Source organism: Nyctereutes procyonoides, unplaced genomic scaffold (assembly GCF_905146905.1).
Source record: "Nyctereutes procyonoides isolate TBG_1078 unplaced genomic scaffold, NYPRO_anot_genome, whole genome shotgun sequence".
Taxonomy (NCBI): Eukaryota; Metazoa; Chordata; class Mammalia; order Carnivora; family Canidae; genus Nyctereutes; species Nyctereutes procyonoides.
Window position 1 is genome coordinate 3,374,991 of NW_026575036.1, and position 22,709 is coordinate 3,397,699.

The 22,709-nt window shown below is 36.3% G+C and overlaps 1 protein-coding gene across 2 annotated transcripts in view; it reads right to left on the reverse strand.

Moving 5' to 3' along the window:
• Positions 1 to 22,709, reverse strand: part of PLCZ1 (phospholipase C zeta 1) — a 148,574-nt gene that overhangs the window by 28,540 nt on the left and 97,325 nt on the right. The window contains exons 1-2 of one of the 2 annotated variants that reach the window (XM_055318728.1): positions 7,184 to 7,253; positions 2,842 to 3,043 (exon numbers count right to left, since the gene is read on the reverse strand). The exons of the other annotated variant lie outside the window; for it this stretch is intronic. Of the exons in view, the coding sequence (XP_055174703.1) occupies positions 2,842 to 3,043; positions 7,184 to 7,238 (257 nt within the window). The 5' untranslated portion in view covers positions 7,239 to 7,253. Of the gene's footprint in view, positions 1 to 2,841; positions 3,044 to 7,183; positions 7,254 to 22,709 lie in introns of those variants that run through there. 2 annotated transcript variants of the gene reach the window in all.

Below are 22,709 nucleotides of genomic sequence, written 5' to 3' on the forward strand. Positions count from 1 at the left end.
CTATGTGTAAACTTTATTAATTGCCATTAAAAAATGCGTTACTCTCTCTTAGTTGATTGTCTAAGTAAATTGTCTTGCCGTTTCTTATGCAGAATATCAGTCCTCTGTGCTGTTAGCAGAGACTAATCTTGAACGCTTTTCTGGGAAAACAAAAAAACTATTGACTTGTGAAAGAAAACTTTCCATGAAGGTCAACCTAACTAATACTGGTTCTTGCTACTTCTCTAGATAGTTTTGATTTTATCCTTAGATCAAGCCAACCTTTACCAAATTGCCTATTTCAACTACATGGTTTGGTCCCCAGCAAAAATGATTTGAGTGGATTTCACTGTGTCAGGCCAACTCCTTTAATTAAGAGGCATATAAAAGAAAGTTGTGTCTCCCCCAGTGGTGTTAGGGAAGCCACGTTCTACTATTTCACACTAATTCTCCTTTTGAAAATGAATAGTAGAAATTTCTGTCACATTAAAAAAAAATCTGTTCCACTTACATAAGTTTAAGGGCCTTTCTTGGATTAAAATATTTAATACTCTAAGGTAGTTAATATTAGTCTTCCTCTTTTAGAGATGAGGAAGCTGAGATTCAAAAAGGCTGTAACTGTCACATAATTTATAAAGAAGGGAAAGACAGGAAAGATCAGCACCAGAAACTTAGCATTAATCAATCAACACTACATTATACCACCTCTCACGCATAGAGAAATTTTGAAAACTTTGCATTATAAAAGGGTGTCTTCCACAAGTGGGTGGAAGAAATACAATTAAATTTAAGTACAATTCAATTAAATTAAAATTTAAATGTTTACTTGGGTGGAACATTTTCTTCATTCAAAAGTAAATTTTCTGCATTGTTAAATCAACTTTATGAAAATGCATATTTTCTCTTTTTTAAAATAATATATAAGTAATTAAGTATGAGTAGAAATTTCTATAATGAAAGTATAGCTATAAATTGGGTTATCCTTATGGACTCTAATTAGATATATTTCTGAGCTCATGGATTCATGTGTTTATGTAAGATTTTATACTGGAGAAGCCATGTTTATTTGTAAATCTGATATTATCATAGAGATATCTTTTACACCCATGATTTTCTTAATTAACACCAACATAGCTTTGAGTATTATTTATAAATTGATGACTTCCAATTCTGTTTGTCCAGTCTAGATATTTCTCCTAAGTCCCAGACAGTTATACTTAACTGACTGTCTGACCTAGCCCTTTGACAATGATTTGGTAACTCAACATAATGTGGGAATTATTACACTCTTGCTTTTGCCTCACACCCTACACTGGTCTTCTCAGACTTCACTATCTCTGTCAATAGGATCATCATATGCTAAGTTACCAGGACAAAAATCTTGATAGTTCTCTCTTTCCCTTGTACCTCCCTTCAGACCACCTGGTAAGTCTTCTTGGCTCTGCCCCCTTAATATATTTCAAATTCAACCACTGATCTCAACAGCTACCTCATAAATTCATCATCTACATAACTATCATCAGCGTATTGCTACAATATCTTCTCCAATCATCTTCTACCTAAGCATCAATCCTTCCTGCACAGTAAAAAGTAGATTGAATTATGACATTATTTTATGGAAAATCTCTCCAATGGCTTCCCACTGCAACTGAAATAAAATCCAGTCTTCTTCCCATGGCCTGTAAAACCCTCATAAACTGACCCTATCTACCTTCCTTAAACTCACCTGCCTTCATCCTCCATTCTCTTGTTTCTAGCTACACTTGCTTTCTCTCATTTGAACATGCCTAAGCATTTATTATTTCTTCTGCTTAGCATGCCCAAATATTTCTGAAGCTTCCTCTTTATCATCACTCAGACCAAACTATGTCACCTCTTGAGAAGTCTTTCCTGACCCTTTAACTAAAGGAACACCCTCCATTCCATAGTTACTTTCTCTCATGTTACCCTAGCTTACCTTCTCTATGTGGACTCATAGTAATCATAAGTAATTAAGTATGAGTAGAAATTATTTCAAGGACTCATCTGTCCTTGAAAATATCAATCTAGGGATGCCTGGGTGGCTCAGTGTTTGGGCATCTGCCTTTGGCTTGGGGTGTGATCCCAGTCTGTGGATCGAGTCCCACATCAGGCTCCCTGCGAGCCTGATTCTCCCTCTGCCTATGTCTTTGCCTCTTTCTCTGTGTCTCTCATGAATAAATAAATAAAATCTTAAAAAGAAAACATATCAATCTGTTTACCTGCTTATTATGTCTATTCTCATGAACATATGTGCTCTGAAAATCTTGTTCACCAATGTATTTTCAGCTGATTACCTAAGATGAAGCCTGATATTGACAGTGTGATACATTGTAGAATGCAAAATTAGAGATGTAGCATAGATTACTTAATTTATGTAAATTATTTGACATATAAATCTCTATCTATCTATCTATCTATCTATCTATCTAATCTATAAATGCCAAAGTATATAATTTATCTACTTATGTGTTGCATTTACTTATAGCACGGTGTCTTGATGACTGGGAATTAATTTTAACCATATTTTTTGTTTTGGGGATAAGAAAATTCTTCATATGGTTTCCTATAAAAGGTATCCAAATTATTTAGGAAACCTCAGAAGGGATAACCAATAACCAGGGAAAGGAGGTCAACAGGAAGAATTAGAAGGAAAATGTATGATATTAAAATATAGAATAATTATATAGCCATCCAAAGGTTACCTCTCCAAGATATTCACAAATCAAAATTTCTTTTTCTATGTTTTTACACAATGTGCAGTTTGCTTTTACTCAGAATTACCACTTATTGGAACTTTCAAATGTTGTAAAACGTAATGAATATAAATATAAAAATAAATACCTTACATATCCCCAAATGTCACTTGGTCCCAGTAACTGGTCAGATATCAAGTATGTATTATGTGAACTTGAAATAAAATAATCATTTAATGGATGATTCATATCTTGATAAACTTCTGTGCAATCAGTTTTAAATACTAGACATTCAGGTGAACCCATATATCTTGTAAAACCTTCAAATGACATCTGGTGTGCTTTCTTAACTATAAAATGTAAGTTAAAAGGATGCAGAAATATCGTTAACTGTATAAAAATTACATTTCACTTTAATACTTATTCAGTAGTAGAGCATGTTTCTAAAATACTCATTTAGAATTAATATTGATACTATTTCTAATTTTTCTGTGGAAATGAAATTTTTCTGACGAGTACCTCTAAGTCCTTCTATATCAACATTCTAAGAGAGTATATTATTTAATTAATCTCTGATTTTTAAATGTTTTAAAAATACATTTAAAGAAATATATGTATCATAGGTCAATGAATTTCCATAAACTAAACCTCCAGATAAGCAGCACCCAGCTCAAAAAACAGAACATTGCAGCACCTCAGAAGCCTACCTTCTGCTAACTTTTCGTTCTCCACTAACTCAAGTCTATTCAGTAGTCTGATTTCTAATCACCTAGATTAGTTTTCTCTGTTTTTTTGTGCTTTCTAGTAATGAATTCATACAGTAGGCACTTTTTGTGGCTGATTTATTTTGTTCAACGTTGTTTCTATGATTTATTCTTATAGTTGCATATAGTTAGATGTTTATTCTCATTTTTGTATAGTATTCCATTGTGTGAGTACACCATAATTATTTATCAGTTCTGTTCTTGAGCAGTTAGATAATTTCCAATTTGAGGCACTTACAAAGAATGCTGCTATAATTAACCAGTACATGATTTTTGGTGCAAATATGTACACATTTATGCTGGGTACACGCCTATGACTGGAATTTCTGGATCTTTTGCATATTAGCATCTTTAGTAAAGTATCTGAACTTCTACGCTTTTGGCATAAGATTATCAAAATTACCTATTAAGGCAGAACACTGGCTCCAGAATCAGTTTTTGTTAAATCTATTTACTTGTTATACATCAGGCATGTTAGTTAACTTCTCCATATCTTTAGAATGATGGTAATCATAGCACTTATCCCAACATATTAGTTAAATGAATTAGCTCTATAAATGCTATTTGTTATTATTTTGTTGTTCATAATTCAATTTGTCTCAAAATAACAGCTGATGTGACTATTCCCTTTAAACTAGAAAGTGGCTCAGCAGTTTAGCACCGCCTTCGGCCCAGGGTGTGATCCCGGAGACCTAGGATCGAATCCCACTCGGGCTTGCTGCATGGAGCCTGCTTCTCCCTCTGCCTGTGTCTCTGCCTCTCTCTCTCTCTCTCTCTCTCTCTCTCTCTCTCTCTCTCCCTCTGTGTGTGTGTGTCTCATGAAAAAATAAATAAAATCTTAAAAAAGTAAAGTAAAATAAAATAAAATAAAATAAAATAAAATAAAATAAAATAAAATAAAATAAAATAAAATAGAAAGTGATCCTTGACAAAGGATTTTGTTTCTGGGAATTGACATTGCAGAAATAGAGACTCAGACAAAGATTGATGTGTAAGAATGCTTACATTAGCATTATTTATAAAAGCAAAATAAATGAGGGAAGAAAACAAATTAAAGCTCAAAATATGATACAGTACCAAGTAATTTAAAATAATGTATCAGAAAAAAATATATAGTGACAAAGGAAAATGTTTATGACTTCATAAAAGTGAAAAAAATCAGCATTCAAAATGCTATTACAATTCTGGCTTAAAAAATGAAAGCTAGAAGAAAATACATAAAATGTTTATAGGTATGCAAACTCTGGTTCAAAGACATGCAAATTTAGGAGTATGAGAGCATACAGGGTAAATGCATCATATATTGTAATAGTAAAGATTTGCATGATTTTATTCTTTTTTTAGAGAAGTGACTGGTTTATAGCCCTTTTGAATTGTTGAATAATTAAGTTAAAATCTTTGATAATGGAATAGAAAACAAACTAATTTTGTGCCCTTAAAAGCTACCAGATTGACATGAGAGTTAATTTCATGAATATTTAAAAACCTCATTTGGTACACATCGTGTACCAAAGTGGGATGAGATTGAGGAGCCCCTGGCATTTGGGACTATCCAATTGTAATTCTAATTGGACTTAATAAGTGATCAATAAGCATGTAAATGAAACACAAGGTCTTGGCTGTGTGTGAAAGTATCTGAGGCTGAGGGAGGCTCAAATGATGAAATGGATGAACAGTTGTAGTATCATAGTTAAAATGCAAACACAATTCCAAAATGTCAATGCCACCATGCCATTATCCTTTTGTGTTTTTTGATTTACCACCTGCAGTTAATGGTGCCAAAGTAATTTTTTTTAATATTCACTGCATCTGCGCTACTCAAAGAGCTCATCTGTAGACTAGTTGTTTCAAGTTTGCAATGACATAAAGAACTTGATCCAGAACATAAATCAATTCACCACTTCTTTAGAGAAAGTTTTTGCTATTAAAAAAAAAAGAAGTAGTCAGCTGAACTCATCAGGCATGTTTAGCGATGTAGTTGTTTTACATGCTGATGCAAGCTCTTTCTCTGGTTGCAAACCTGCAAAAATTTTAATAGTGGTCACACCAAACTCTTACTAGTACTGCATTCAGTCTTACTACGACAACTCTCCAAAATCTTTTCATGACACCGAACGTGTCATGGAGCCCAAATCCTAATTATGACCTGCAAGACAGACGTGACTTGATCCTTGCCTATCTCCCAAATTCCTCTTGCCCTCATTTTCTGAGTTCTAACCATGTCCTCCTCTTATTCCTTGAATTCTCTAACTCAAGTCCAATACTTCTCTTGACCTCAGAAACTTCTCACACTTTGTCACATGACTAGTTCTTTTTCATCATTTCGGTCTCAGCTCAAAGATCACATCCTCAGAGTGGACCACTCTAAACTCCCAACCAGAGCTAGTCTTCCTGGGTTGTTTATTCTCTAACACTCACAGTACACAGCATTCTGTGGAATCATCCTTTTATACATGTATTTATTGTCAATTTCCCTCAAACCCCCATCATTAATATAAAATCTAGTTTGCCTTATTCTTCACTGTATCCCCAGCCCCCAGAAGCAAACCTGGTTGCCCCAAATAAATATTTGAATCAATTATGAATATATGACTCAATGAAGAAATGTTTGATTTTGTTAAAACCCATATTATCATATATTAAACATTGGTACATAAACCAACTTTCAAAGGCATAACTTGAACTTTTATACTGCCCTTGTTAAATAAATATTTTGAGCTATTGTATTAATTAGTGCAGGGCTAAACATTGCTTTAGTGGTACTTTTCCATAATTATGTGAATATTTTATTATATAATGTCTTTATGATTTCATTTAAAGATAAGAATAAGTGAAAAAATGCAAAATGTTTTGACCATTAAAAAGTGAGACAAAGATCAAAAATTATTTAACATATCATTTGCTTAAATTGTCATTTAATGTAAACCAGATGACTAGGGGCACTTGGATGGCTCAGTTGGTTAAGCTTCTGCCCTCGGCTCAGGTTGTGACCTTGGGGTCCTTGGAATTGAGCCCCATGTCAGGCTCCCTGCTCAGCAGGGAATCTACTTCTCCCTCTCCCTCTGCCCCTGCCCCTTGTCCGGCTCTCTCCCTCTCTCTTTCTTTCTCAAAAAAGTAAAAAAAAAATCTTAAAAAAGTAAAACAAATGAACAAGATGAGTATATTCAAAAATAAGAAAAAGCAAATAACGTTCAATGTTTATGGAATGTTATAGACAATTATGTGTACAATGAAGAAGGTAGTGATTTTGTAATATTTTATTTTTTCCTAGACTAGTTTTCACTTAGCTAATGTAATACTTCTATATATTTTCAATAGTATAATGTATAAAAGGAGAAGAGTATTACTTGGTTTTTAACTTATTAATGAAAATGAAGACACTTTCTTTCATTACAGTGCATGTAACAGAAGCTCATCTTGCTTTGCATGCCTAAGCTCCTCTCTGAACACTTAAGAGATACACCAAAACAATAAAAAAAAAAGAAAAGAAAAGAAAAGAAAAGAAAAGGAAACTGGACAATGAAGTAGGAAAGAATGTAATTGTTTATTTAGTGCAGTTTTCTGAAAGGTATATATAATGTCTATAAAATATAGAAATAAAACTGCCAATATTTTACAATATCCAAAAGAAATTTGACCTATCCAAAAATTTGAATTTAATAACTGTAATTCATAAAAAATACTTTGTATTTAGATATTTGAGAAAACTTTGAAATGTAAGCATACCTTCTTCAATAGGCTCATATTTTTGAATGATCTCAAAAGCAATATTTTTTCTCATGTCAAGTGCATACTGTTCTTGTTTCAAAAATTCGAGGAGGTTTTTTTCAAAAAGAAATTTCTGGTTTCCAGAATATGTGTTGAAAATCTCAACAATTTCTTCTCTGTGTGCAATAATTCGATAAATTGATCTAAATTCTTCTATGGTGATTCGTCCTTGTTTCAGCCTGTCATTATCCTACTAAAAAAAAATGACTGGTGGGCTCACATTGTGAATATAAAAAATACACAAAATTATTAGGTTAGAGCATTTGTATAATATACATAACAACTAATACTTGAAATAAAATCAATCTCACATTAGATTCTTATCTCAAATAAAATATTTAAAATTGCATTAAAGATCCCAAAGTTGGAAAAAGATAAGTGGAAAATCACCACTTAAAACCCAGTGGCCTCTGTAGGAACAGAAAAAGGTGTGGAAGAGGATAAGGATTCTAGGTTGTCTTTCAATCATGTTTCAATTTTTCTCTTCCACTCTCCTTCAGTATCTTCTTAAAACCCTCCTAGATGATATGTAATCCCATGCTCCTTGATATGCATAAACATCAGAGTAAATCAGAGACATTCAAGATCACTGTAAGCTACAGAAGCTGCAGGAGTGGTAGTAGTACTACAGTAACTGCAGTAGTTATGTAGCATCTTAAGGAAGTGGGATGTACATAATCATTGAAGAATTGGGGGCAGGGACAAACTAGATAGGTTCTGATAGGAAAGAGTGGATTCACCAAGCTCTTCTGGAAAGTTCATGCTTAACCTTCATGCAATAGAAACAAGACAATGGGCTGTGTCCAGTTATTAAAAGTATCAGAAACACTGTGAGGTTCTAAGTAGGAAAATGACTAGCAGAAGTAAAAGTTTACAATGACAAGTTGTGCATGACCAATTGGAAGAGATAAGAGAACTGCAGGATGGAACAGAGAAGTGCAATCCAGATTGGAGGGTAATAAGTAGAAACTAAAGAACAGTTATTAGTGAAATTATGACAGAGACGTCAGAGGACTCAATGTGTTAAAATGTGATATGTGTGAAGCAGAAAAGTCAGGAATGTCTACAGTTGGAGAGAGTTAAAAAAATCGTAGAATCATTTACAAATAAAAATCTTTGGAGTGTAAAAAGTACACCTTATAAGGACCTTTAATTTCAAATGAGGCTATTTATTTATATTTTAACTCTCTCATGACATTATAAACAGCTGGTAGTGCTGGAACATGTGCTGAAGGACCATTGTACTGTGGTAAAATCTGACAATTTGTAAGCAAATAGAGCAAACATTATATTCTGAGCTCCAAAGTATGTGGGACTTTGGACATATAAATTAAACTCTGAGGTTCATATTCTTCATCTGAAAAATAGAGATAGTTAACACCACCTATGTCATCAAGTCACTGTGAGGACTGCAGATATACAATAAATGGTAGTTCTAGATATCAATATATTGTCATGTCTTATCGAGTTCTGCTTCCCTCACATCATCTAGCCTAGTGTCTCATCCTTTGCACTTTTGCCCATAAAATGAATCCCTAGAGTACAACAGCAAAAGTTTAGTGGTAGACCAGCCAGTTTGTTAGGAGGGATCCAAGGAGCAATTTGAGCTGAGAATTGAATATGAAGAGCACCAAGTTAGTTCACAAAAGATTAAACCATGTGTATGGAGCAACTTAAAGAAGCAGGGACTGGGATGAAGCCTCAAGTGGGAATGGGATGAAGATAAATTGGGATCTGTTCTTGTCAAATTGGGTCCAGAGCTCATTCAGCAATAACAGCACCTTAAAATTGCATAATCTTAAAGTAATTCATATTATCCATTATCTTGGTAGACTAACAAGATTCAACATACTATTTTTAAATTCTGGATTTTGAGGACCACAAAAGTCAATGTCATAAAATTAAATTTATTTTATTTTAGCCCCATTCCACTAATTTTGTTATAAGGTCCTTAACAAGCCCATAAAAATCAAAGCATGCCTGTAATTCCTGCAAATTTGGTTATATAAAATTGTGTAAATTAAAAATTACAGTCCTACTAAGTAGCAGTATAAAATAAAATCGATTATCCACTGAGTGATGAAAGTTTTATTACTATTAAGCAGGCTTAAGCTTAGCCATCTGACATGATCTGTTTTGTTTTTCACAAAAGATCAAAATGGTCATCTGATACTAGAAAGAACTGGAGATGTAAAATTCAAATAAAATGCCACAAATCTGAATAATTGCTATAATTAATCCAACCCCAAAGGAGTTAACAGTCAAAAATGAATCAAATCACTGAAAAATAAGCACCACACAGAATAGGTGAAAATTGTATTACTGAAGATGGGCAGTTTTAATTTTAGTAGAAAGAGAGAGGAAAAGGAAAAGCAACAGAAATCAGTCAGGATGGAGCCTGGGTAACAAAATCAGCAGCAGGGGAAGCTGGAAGAAGGAAAGTGATCATCAAGAAGGATTCAAATCTGAAGACTGAGACACATAATAGTAGAAAAACTGATGAAGGGCTGATATATTAATTCAATATCTCCCCAGTAAGAGGAAACTGGGTCTCAGAAGTCTTATGTCAATTGTCCCCAATACTACAGGCATGGTAGACCAGGATTTGAACTAACTCCGAAATCACTCAGAGGAGCAGCAGGAAGTCAATATACCATCACGCATACTGACAGTATATAAGTAGAAATAAATTGTGTAAAATACAAATCTGATGCCTTCAACTACCTCTTAAATGGCTCAGGATTCTTTCTGGTCTTCAAGACAAAACTCAAACTCTATCATGTGGCATCCACAGTCCCTTAAGATGTCATTAATGGTGTCTGCTTTTCTTCCTTTTACCTCACACTTTTGGTGCTCTAAATTAGCTACAGTATAAATATCAAACTATCTTGCTATTTGTAGAGGTTGTTTCTTCTGTTTCAAATACCTTTCTGTCACTTCCTAACCTACTAATTTTTTACTAAGTCTTGAAAAAAGTATCCTCTTCCAGAAATCTTCCCAAACATACCTCTGGGTCTCCCCACAAGCCACATTAGATAGCTCACCACTGGGTTTTTATAAGACTATGCATCTTCTTCTCTCATAGAATTTATTACACTGAAATGAAAGCCTTTTTTCCTAAATCCCTTCTGGAATTGCCTTGGACAGGAAGTTTACCATTTGTTTCTTGTACTCTTAGTACCAAAAAGAATAAAAGAATGCCTGACTAAATGTATTCAGAACATGATCTATCGCCTAAACAATTTTTTGATTCTGGTGAAATGTGTGCATTTAATTGGATAAAGAGTCAATATATCCCTAAACCTAGGAAGAATAGGAAAAGATATTTTTAAATACATATTACAGAAAACATGCAAAATCTCAGACCTCGCTACAGGGAATACTACAGCTTTTAGAAATATTACATATTAATCACTTATAAATACAGCATATAATAAGAGTAACGAAGCCATTTTTCTCTTGTTTAAAAAAAATATTCATTGGGATGCTTGGGTAGCTCAGTGGTTGAGTGTCTGCCTTCAACTCAGGGCGTGATTCCCAGGGTCCTGGGATGGAGTCCCACATCAGGTCCCCTGCAGGGACCTGTTCTCCCTCTGCTTATATGTTGATGTCTCTCATGAATAAATAAATATTTTTTTAAAAATTCCTTAAGTGGTTAATCTCTACAAAGCATTGAAAAATGAACTTTACCAAGCAACCCACTCGATGTTTATTTATGATTTTAAAACATATGACATATCTTAAGACCATGAATGGCAGGAAGGGAGATATTGTATTCTTTTTATTTCCAATGCCTAGTACTGGACCTATCCTAGCATAGGACATAACCAACTGTAGGTTTAAACTAATGATAAAAAAACATGAAGATAAAAGAACATATTGAAATGATTCTATTGATATTCTGATAGTATATTTTCAGAAAACAGAAATAAAGCTTTTTCATGTTACCATTTACGATTGCTCAGTTTGCTAGTAAAAAGACGAGGTGTCACTTAAAATAACTGACCTCATGAGAAAGTTCGTCTATCAAAGCACAGAATTCACTTTTAAATTAAGTTGAGGTGTTTTAAATTTGTCTCTGAAATTACACTAAAAACAAAGTATTCAAAATATATCACAGGAAACGACATGACTTGCCACCTTTTCCCCCCAACTCTGACATACTAATTTAAACTGCTTAGCAATTCTGTCTTCTGTTTTCCCTTTCTTCCTAACTAAATATATGAATCAGAAATGAAACTGGGTAGTAATGAGATAGAAGAAACACATTATCAGTGCCCTCTGGGAACTCATATTCTAGAAAAGGAAAGCGGAGGTGAAAGTATTATTATACACAATACACAAAGAAAGTTGGGCAATTCTTCTTGGAGATAAAAGAAGGTCTTTATAGATGAGGTGATCCTGGAGCTGAGCTTTCAATGAGAAGTAAAATGGTTGAAAGTGGGAGAAGGGTTATTTTAATTGTTGGGATCAGAGTAAATAAACACATGATGGTACAAAACAGGAGTGTGATTAGGGAGGATGTTAGTGAAGCTGCAGTGAGAGATAAGGATGAAGTCAAAATTGCAGCCTAGAGGCCCTTGGATGCCACACTGAGGCTCACAGACTCCATTCCCAACTAGTGACTTACTGATGAGCTTTAATGAGGGAAATTATATAGATGTTGTTTTAGAAAGATCACTCTGGAAGCTGTACACAAGGTAGAATTAAAAGCAAGGAACCAGTTTATAGGGCTATTCAAATTTTAATGGACATATAAGTCACTGAGGGGCTTGTTAAAATGCAGAGTCAGCTTCAATAATGTCTGATTCTGCATTTCTATCAAGCACCCAGGGGAATGCCAGAGATGCTAGAGCATGCTGTAAGTAGCAAGCAGTTGGAGACCAATCGACTTTGTGTAGGAATAAAATAGACCTTAAAAGATTTGAAAATTTGATGTAGTGGTAAAGTAAGAGGAAGTGTCTGAGAATCTCCTGAGTTTCTGGCTTGGATAACTCAGAGAGTGGTGCTGCCATAATCAAGAAAAAAGAGAAAGACAGTTTTGAAGGCAAAGATGGTTTATTTTAAGCATATTTAATGTGAACTATCTTCATCCAAGCCAAGACAGTCAGGAGACAATTGTTTGGAATAAGAATGAGGACTGGTGTATTACAAGAGAAAACATAAGGATTTTGCAGGCAGATAGACTCAGATATGAGTTTCCACAGTGATATGATATAAACAAATCATGTCAACATTCTTTTCCTCAATATCTCTATGTGTAAAAAGAGGCTAATAAGAACTTCCTTGGATGTTAAAATAATGCATGCAAAAACCGAACACATTGCTTAGAATATGGCAAGTGATGAACAGATAGTAGTGTGTACATGGCTTTGTTATTTAAATTAGAAAAATTGAGCTTCGGGGTGCCCAGGTGGCTCAGTAGTTGAGCATCTACCTTTGGCTCAGGTCATGATCCTGGAGTCCTGGGATCATGTCCCAGATCAGGCTCCCCATAGGAAGCCTGCTTTTCCCTCTGTCTATGTCTCTGCCTTTCTCTGTGTGTCTCTCATGAATAAATACAATATTTTTTTAAAAACTGTGCTTTGTTCCCATTAAAGTGGTAATTTGAAGCCTTTGAAAAGTAATGAAGTAGTGACATGAGAAGTTCTAGAACTCACCTTTCTTATGGACATACAAAATCTACAGCTACATATGGGACAATTCCCTCTGAAAGAAATCCAGAAACCAGTTGAGTGAAATTATATATATGTGTGTGTGTGTGTGTGTGTGTGTGTGTGTGTGTGTGTGTATCCAGTAAATGAAAAAAAAATTCTATATCAAAATGGGCAGGAGAGGCAGAGACATAATCTTTCCCCAAAACTCACCCACAACATAGCAACATATAATTGGGAGAGAACTCACAACTCGCAGCTTCTTCCTGAGGAGTGAAGAGTTTGGAACCAACTTCTAGGGCCCCAACTTTTAAGACTTCCACCTGAGAGGTAGGCCCTCAAAATATCTAGCTCTGAAAGCCAACTGGGGCTTATGTCCATAAGATCCACAAGGCTATAGTAAACAGATGTTTTTTTTTTAAGTTTCTTATTATTTATTTATTTATCTATTTATTTTTGTATATTATAGCAAACAGATTTTAACAGCTTACAAGGACTCATGGTGGATATCCCCCAAGGGCTCAGCACAGAGGCAGCAGACTAAGCAGTAGTTTTTCTCTAACAGAGGCCTATTTGGTTATCTTAAAAGCTATAGCCTGAAAGTCATGCTTCTAACCTAACACAGGTGTAGGGACAGACTGCAATCTTCCTCAGAGACCAGGGAGGCCAGCAGGTACCATATTTGGGCTTTCCCTCTGTCTCCCTCCAGATCACCAGTATCTCCCTGAAAAAAGTTTGTGTACACATCTGATACCCTGGCTTTTTGCCACTCAAGGGATGAAAATCCTTGACAGCCTGATTCTGATGGGGTTTGTGCCTACAGATTCAGCAGCACTGTGGCAAACAAAGAAAATCTTTGGCTACTAGTCCCCCAGGAGCTTGGTGCAGAGGGAGTTGACAGAGAAACCATTTCCAGTCTTTCCCTGGAAGATGTTTACCTGAAAATTTTACATGCTACCACCTGGAGGATCAGGTTTCTAATCAGCCCATCTCAGGGTCTTGACTGGGATCCTACCCTTTGGAATATTGATAGGTCTTAGCAATGCCTCAATGACTGGGGACCAGTAAGAATAAACTATGCTGCTTAGACAATCACAAAGGTTGAAAGACAATCAAAAGCAAAGGCTGAGATGCACAATAAAGCTAATTCTAAATGAGACCACTCCCTCAAAACTGGCAGAGATGGCTGTTCTATCTAATGCACAGAAGCTAGCACAGAGAGTAAAAGAAAATGAAGAAACAGAGGACTATGTTCCAAATAAAAGGACAAAATAAACAGAAACAGATTTTACTGAAACAGTGATAAGTGATTTACCTGAAAAAGAATTCAAATAATGGTTTTGAACAATATGAAGATTTCTCAAAAAAATTAAAAATAGAACTAACTACTACATCATACAAGAATTCCACTTATTGATATTGATTCAAAGAAACAAAACCACTATTTTGAAAAGATACTTGTACTTCCATGTTTCTTGCAGAATTATTTACAATAGCCAAGGCATAGAAGCAAGTTAAGTGTATATCAACAGGTCAATAAAGAAAATATGAATATGATTCTGCCATAGAAAAGAAGGAATTGCAATAATTTGTGAGATCATGGATAAACCTAAAACTATGTCAAGTGAAATAAGTCAGAGAAAAATCAATACTATATGATCTCACTTATATGTGGAATCTTAAAAAAACTGAACTCATAGAAACAAAGAACAGATGAACAGATTGATGGCAGGGCTGGTTAGGGGTGAAAGAAATGGGTGAAGATACAAGCTTCCACTTACAAGATAAACAAATGCTAAGGATGAAATGTACATGATGACTATAGCCAACACTGATGTAGGATATATAATAATACATTCTAGGGATGTAACACACAGTCTGGTAACTAAATCAGCAATACCATATTGTATATTTAAAAGTTGCAAAAAATTTTTTTAAATAAAAAAATGAAAGTTGCTACAAGGGTTATCTTAAAAGTTCTAATGACAAGAAAAAGAAATTTGTACCTATGTGAACTGATGGATGTTTACCAAATTTATTGTGGTAATCATTTTTCAATATATACATATGTCAAATCATCATGCTGTACACCTAAAATAAAACTGGACAAAAATAAAGGATATTTAGATTGTTCAGGAATAGCATATAAAATAAAAAGAAAGAAAACTAAGAACTCAATTTTAAGAAGAGAGCAAAAGAAAAAATAATAGGACAGATGGAAAAGGAATGATCAGAAATTTTAAAAGAAAACTAAGAGAAAATGATGTCACAGGAGTCAGAATGGGGAGTAGTTTAAGAAAAGAGGAATAAATAAAATGCACAGAGAGGCTAGCCACTTTATTTACCATTTTAAAAACAGAGATTTTCAAGGTAGATATCTACTAATGGCAGGATTTATTGCAATGAATCACTGAAGAAGTGAAGAAAGAAATATAAAGGATTATTTCAGTTTATTTGCTAAAAGATAGAGTGTAACATTTAGAAAAGGATATGGAGCTATTTATTTTTGAGATAAAAAATAAGCTTAGGCTGTGGCAGATGAACTAAGGTAGGAAGATGTGTAGGGCAGAGCAACAGAGATATACTCTCCCTCCTCTCTCTACCTTCTCTCAAACCACTCTACACTGCTTGTTGCCAAATTTACCCTATAATTTACATTATTTCCCTACTCCAAAAATTTCAATGGCTACCCATTTCCTATAAAAGTAAATCCAAATTCCATAGCCTACTACTCAGGATTTTTGACATCTAGCCATGCCTGGCATTTGCAACCATTTCTCACCACTCCCTTCATGCATCCTACATGCAAGTCATGTTTCATTACCTTTTACTCCCCAAGTACTTCTCACACTGTACTCTACACATATTGCTTACTATTCTTCAAGGCCAACAAAAATGCTATCTCTATAATGGCATCTTCTATAAAAGCCCAAGTTTGTCTCTGTCTCTTTGGATTCCCTGCATATATTACCTATGAAATTTATTATAATCTACTTATTAAATAAATTTTCTGTATTTATTTTACTTCTGATGAGAGAAAAAGAGTGCTTTACTAATTTTTTGCAATTCACAGTTTCTAGCAGAGTGCCATGCATATACAATAGATTTAATCATGGTTGTTAACTACTTCAAGAATTTGAAAACTTAAGTCTAATAATAATATGAATTCTTGAAATTAAGAAGGATGCTATTTCATATTCAACCAACAATCAAGAAGGTAATCTCAGACTAGTAATGTGTATTGAAATGACACATTATATTTCCTATAAAATAACTTGCATGCTACAAATTAAAGACAATGATAAAAATCAATAAAGATTTTTTTAATAAAGGGATAAAAAACCTTAGGGCACCGTTCCTCAAGTAATGACTCAATAATTTAATTTGTAAAATGAAATTTAGAATATTTTGCCAGGGTCATAAAGATACATCTTCTCTACCTAAATTTCATGGTAAATATTCTCCCAATAAGGAAATAAATACACATCACAATTTATGTCAGTTTCTTAGAAATCGATAAATATAATGTAATTTTCTATATTTTTTAACAATTATGATTGTTGCAGCTTCAATTAATATTTGAGTTGCCTACTCTTTGCCAAGCCTGATACTAGACACATTCACAAATAATATTTAGTATTCAGCACAATTCTGCAAGATAAACTGTATCAGCATCCTCATTCTGCAGATTACATTTGCTCAGAGAAATTTCTGATTTTTTTTTTATGATAGTCACACAGAGAGAGAGAGAGAGGCAGAGACACAGGCAGAGGGAGAAGCAGGCTCCATGTAGGGAGCCCGACATGGGACTCAATCCCGAGTCTCCAGGATCGCGCCCTGGACCAAAGGCAGGCGCTAAACCACTGTCCCACCCAGGGATCCCGAGAAATTTCTGATTTGCCAAGTATTACACGGCTAAGATCTAATGGAGTAAAGAATCTCTATGCCCATTGAACTTGCCAATAACAACAGCCTTGAAACATTGGAAGATTTTGATCACCAAAATAAGATTCGGTATGATTCATTTTATTTACTCTGGCTATAAGGTATACCCATGAAGTGTGGAAGATGAACAACAAAAGTTGGAGCAAAACAGTCCAATGTTTAAGAAGCTTAATTTTTAGCTATCCAGAAAATTCAGTTAGCCAATACACCTTCCCCAACATTCTATTTAATTAACATTTTAAGGCATATATGGCAATTTAGCCTAAAACAGCGGAGTATTATCTATTAAAGGGCTTAGGAGAATTATTTTAATAGATAAGAATTGCTTATCCAGATCATCAGCCTTGTTTATATGCAATTTATGCTTTAAATTATTTGAGGTCATTTAAAAGAGGCTTTTGAAGAATTCTAAGCAACCTCTGTCTCTAATTTTTACAATTCGCTTTGTTTTCATAGCCCTTCCAAAAAGGTTTTGCTAAACAAAATAGACCTTCTTTCCTGCCCTGTCCAAATAATCGTCAGTTTCCATTAATGAGCTATCTCTTTACTTGTTATAACTGCTGCACATTCTACATTATGCTTTTAAATATGGCATGCATTTTACTCAAGGGCATTTCAGACACATATCTTTATTTTTGCAAATAATTCAAAGCAACCTGATAATCACTGAATAAGAACTGTCATATTTCACATTTGATACAGATTTAATACATTACCTCTATATTGTGTTAAATGTGAGTTTTATTAAACTAGAAAGTACATAATTGTTTCTCCCTTTGAGTGACACCACTAGGGGGAATTCTTCACAAAAACTTGTGTTCTTCAGGTAAGTATTAGACATGAGTTGATTAAAATTCTGATAGCTTATGACAGCATATACTTCTTGCATTCATAAAAACAACCTGAAACTAGTCTTTTACCATAATCTCTTAAGAAGTACAGCTTTTTTTTGGACTTCCTCTTTGTGATTTGTGAACATGGCAGGGATGGGGGGACTACATCTTACTAGAGAAGTACTTGATGGGGGCGGCTCTCCATGGTCTTCTGTGTCTGCAAGTTTCAGAGAAGAGGCACCAACCCTTTCTTCAGAACTAGCTTTTCATATGTGTTTGCCACAATGAAGAGATAGTATCTCCTTCCATAGGAAAAAGCAGATTTACTGTGAGTGATAATAATGATAATGACACTCTCCATAGCAAAGATCAGACAGGCTTACTGCCCATAATAAAAGATTTGGGTTCTTTGAGTTTGAGGTCTCTCTCTGGTAACACAACCCACTGCATATGCATATGTCAACTGGCCCTCTTCACATCATGTTTTTGGGAACTGAGGCTGGAGGAAATGGCATCATAATGCTGATACTCTCAGTCTGCTATTTTTGTGAATAACCAGCTATTTTCCCTGAATCCCAAATCTGCCTCTGCCATCATCCATGAAATTATATCAGGCTAACTAATTAGCTTGTAAGTAGGTAACACAAGCTTTGAAGTTTGTGATAATAGTAACAATACCAACATAGATTGTTATCTGGGTAGTCACTTTTAAAAACATTATAATATTCAGGATTTCTATCTTCCTAACTATCTAGATTGACCAATCTAGAATTCTTGCCTGATTTGCCAAGAAATTTGCCATCTTCCTAGTAAAAAATCAGCTGAACTCTTGACTTTTTCTCATGTATTTATGATCTTTCCCTCTGCCCTCAGGTGAGAGAATTGAGCCAGGTTCCCTACCTACTAGTTCTTCTTCAAACAAAGAGAACTTAGGGCATGATTTTCTACTTTGATGTGAGAAAAATACCATTTTTCTCAAAATTACTTATTCCTTCTTTAAATTTCTAAGATCCAAACCATTTACCAGTTCATCATTTATGACTTTGATCTAATCATATGAGCAATCCTAATCTTATGTGAATATTCCTATATATTCACCTAATTGTGTTAAATTGATAATCTGGTATTATTTCAAAATTTATCGGAGGAGGGGCAAGATGGCGGAAGAGCAGGGTCCCCAAATCACCTGTCCCCACCAAATTACCTAGATAACCTTCAAACCATCCTGAAAATTTACGAATTCGGCCTGAGATGTAAAGAGAGACCAGCTGGAACGCTACAGTGAGAAGAGTTCGCGCTTCTATCAAGGTAGGAAGACGGGGAAAAAGAAATAAAGAACAAAGGCCTCCGAGGGGGAGGGGCCCCGCGAGGAGCCGGGCTGAGGCCGGGGCGAGTGTCCCCAGGACAGGAGAGCCCCGTCCCGGAGGAGCAGGAGCTGCACCAACCTTCCCGGGGGAAAGGGGCTCGCAGGGAGTTGGAGCAGGACCCAGGAGGGCGGGGATGCCCTCGGGCTCCCGGGGACACTAACAGACACCTGCGCCCCGGGAGAGTGCGCCGAGCTCCCTAAGGGCTGCAGCGCGCACGGCGGGGCCGGAGCAGCTCGGAGGGGCTCGGGCGGCGGCTCCGCGGAGGGGGCTGCGGGGCGGGAGCGCGAATCCCACAGCGCAGGCCCCGGAGCACAGGGCGCCGGGACACAGCCCAGGATCCGGCCTCCCCCGGGACAGGCAGAGGCCGGGAGGGCCCAGGACAGCGAGGACGCTCCTGCCCCGAGCTGAGCAGATCAGCGGCCCCGCCCCGGAGCCTCCAGGCCCTGCGACGGAGAACCGAGAGCCCCGAGCCCCGTAGTTCCTGCGGAGGCTGAATCCAGGCTTCCAGAGTTGCCATAGCAACTGCGGCTGTTCCTCCTGGGGCCCCACGGGGTAAACAACCCCCGCTGAGCCCTGCAGCAGGCAGGGGCAGAGCAGCTCCCCCAAGTGCTAACACCTGAGAACCAGCACAGCAGGCCCCTCCCCCAGAAGACCAGCTGGACGGACCAGTTCCAGGGGAAGTCAAGGGACTTAAAGTCTACAGATTCAGAAGATACTCCCCCGTGTTTTTTTGTTTTTTTTCTTTTTTCTTTTCTTTTTGATTTCTGATTGCTTCCCCCACCCCCCTTTTTTTTCACCTTTCTTTCTTTTTCTTTCTCTTTTTCTTCTCTTTTCTTTTTCTTTTTTCTTTTTCTCTTTCCTTTTCTTCTCTCTCTTTCTCTCCTTTTCCCAATACAACTTGTTTTTGGCCACTCTGCACTGAGCAAAATGACTAGAAGGAAAACCTCACCTCAAAAGAAAGAATCAGAAACAGCCCTCTCTCCCACAGAGTTACAAAATCTGGATTACACTTCAATGTCAGAAAGCCAATTCAGAAGCACTATTATACAGCTACTGGTGGCTCTAGAAAAAAAGCATTAAGGACTCACGAGACTTCATGACTGCAGAATTTAGATCCAATCAGGCAGAAATTAAAAATCAATTGAATGAGATGCAATCCAAACTAGAAGTCCTAACGATGAGGGTTAACGAGGTGGAAGAACGAGTGAGTGACATAGAAGACAAGTTAATGGCAAAGAGGGAAACTGAGGAAAAAAGAGACAATTAAAGGACCATGAAGACAGATTAAGGCAAATAAATGACAGCCTAAGGAAGAAAAACCTACGTTTAATTGGGGTTCCCGAGGGCGCCGAAAGGGACAGAGGGCCAGAATATGTATTTGAACAAATCCTAGCTGAAAACTTTCCCAATCTGGGAAGGGAAACAGGCATTCAGATCCAGGAAATAGAGAGATTCCCCCCCTAAAGTCAATAAAAACCGTTCAACACCTCGACATCTAATAGTGAAGCTTGCAAATTCCAAAGATAAAGAGAAGATCCTTAAAGCAGCAAGAGACAAGAAGTCCCTGACTTTCATGGGGAGGAGTATTAGGGTAACAGCAGACCTCTCCACAGAGACCTGGCAGGCCAGAAAGGGCTGGCAGGATATATTCAGGGTCCTAAATGAGAAGAACATGCAACCAAGAATACTTTATCCAGCAAGGCTCTCATTCAAAATGGAAGGAGAGATAAAGAACTTCCAAGACAGGCAGGAACTGAAAGAATATGTGACCCCCAAACCAGCTCTGCAAGAAATTTTAAGGGGGACTCTTAAAATTCCCCTTTAAGAAGAAGTTCAGTGGAACAATCCACAAAAACAAGGACTAAATAGATATCATGATGACACTAAACTCATATCTGTCAATAGTAACTCTGAACGTGAACGGGCTTAATGACCCCATCAAAAGGCGCAGGGTTTCAGACTGGATAAAAAAGCAGGACCCATCTATTTGCTGTCTACAAGAGACTCATTTTAGACAGAAGGACACCTACAACCTGAAAATAAAAGGTTGGAGAACCATTTACCATTCAAATGGTTCTCAAAAGAAAGCAGGGGTAGCCATCCTTATATCAGATAAACTAAAATTTACCCCGAAGACAGTAGTGAGAGACGAAGAGGGACACTATATCATACTTAAAGGATCTATCCAGCAAGAGGACTTAACAATCCTCAATATATATGCCCCGAATGTGGGAGCTGCCAAATACTTAAACGAATTATTAACCAAAGTGAAGAAATACTTAGATAATAATACACTTATACTTGGTGACTTCAATCTAGCTCTTTCTACCCTCGATAGGTCTTCTAAGCACAACATCTCCAAAGAAACGAGAGCTTTAAATGATACACTGGACCAGATAGATTTCACAGATATCTACAGAACTTTACATCCAAACTCAACTGAATACACATTCTTCTCAAGTGCACATGGAACTTTCTCCAGAATAGACCACATACTGGGTCACAAATCGGGTCTGAACCGATACCAAAAGATTGGGATCGTCCCCTGCATATTCTCAGACCATAACGCCTTGAAATTAGAACTCAATCACAAGAAGAAGTTTGGAAGGACCTCAAACATGTGGAGGTTAAGGACCATCCTGCTAAAAGATAAAAGGGTCAACCAGGAAATTAAGGAAGAATTAAAAAGATTCATGGAAACTAATGAGAATGAAGATACAACTGTTCAAAATCTTTGGGATGCAGCAAAAGCAGTCCTGAGGGGAAATACATCGCAATACAAGCATCCATTCAAAAACTGGAGAGAACTCAAATACAAAAGCTAACCTTACACATAAAGGAGCTAGAGAAGAAGCAGCAAATGGACCCGACGCCCAGCAGAAGAAGAGAGTTAATTAAAATTCGAGCAGAACTCAACGAAATTGAGACCAGAAGAACTGTGGAACAGATCAATAGAACCAGGAGTTGGTTCTTTGAAAGAATTAATAAGATAGATAAGCCATTGGCCAACCTTATTAAAAAGAAGAGAGAGAAGACTCAAATTAATAAAATCATGAATGAGAAAGGAGAGATCACTACCAACACCAAGGAAATACAAACGATTTTAAAAACATATTATGAACAGCTCTACGCCAATAAATTAGGCAATCTAGAAGAAATGGACGCATTCCTGGAAAGCCACAAACTACCAAAACTGGAGCAGGAAGAAATAGAAAACCTGAACAGGCCAATAACCAGGGAGGAAATTGAAGAAGTCATCAAAAACCTCCCAAGACACAAGAGTCCAGGGCCAGATGGCTTCCCAGGGGAATTCTATCAAACGTTTAAAGAAGAAATCATACCTATTCTACTAAAGCTGTTTGGAAAGATAGAAAGAGATGGAGCACTTCCAAATTCATTCTATGAGGCCAGCATCACCTTAATTCCAAAACCAGACAAAGACCCCACCAAAAAGGAGAATTACAGACCAATATCCCTGATGAACATGGATGCAAAAATTCTCAACAAGATACTAGCCAATAGGATCCAACAACACATGAAGAAAATTATTCACCATGACCAAGTAGGATTTATCCCCGGGACACAAGGCTGGTTCAACACTCGTAAAACAATCAATGTGATTCATCATATCAGCAAGAGAAAAACCAAGAACCATAGGATCCTCTCATTAGATGCAGAGAAAGCA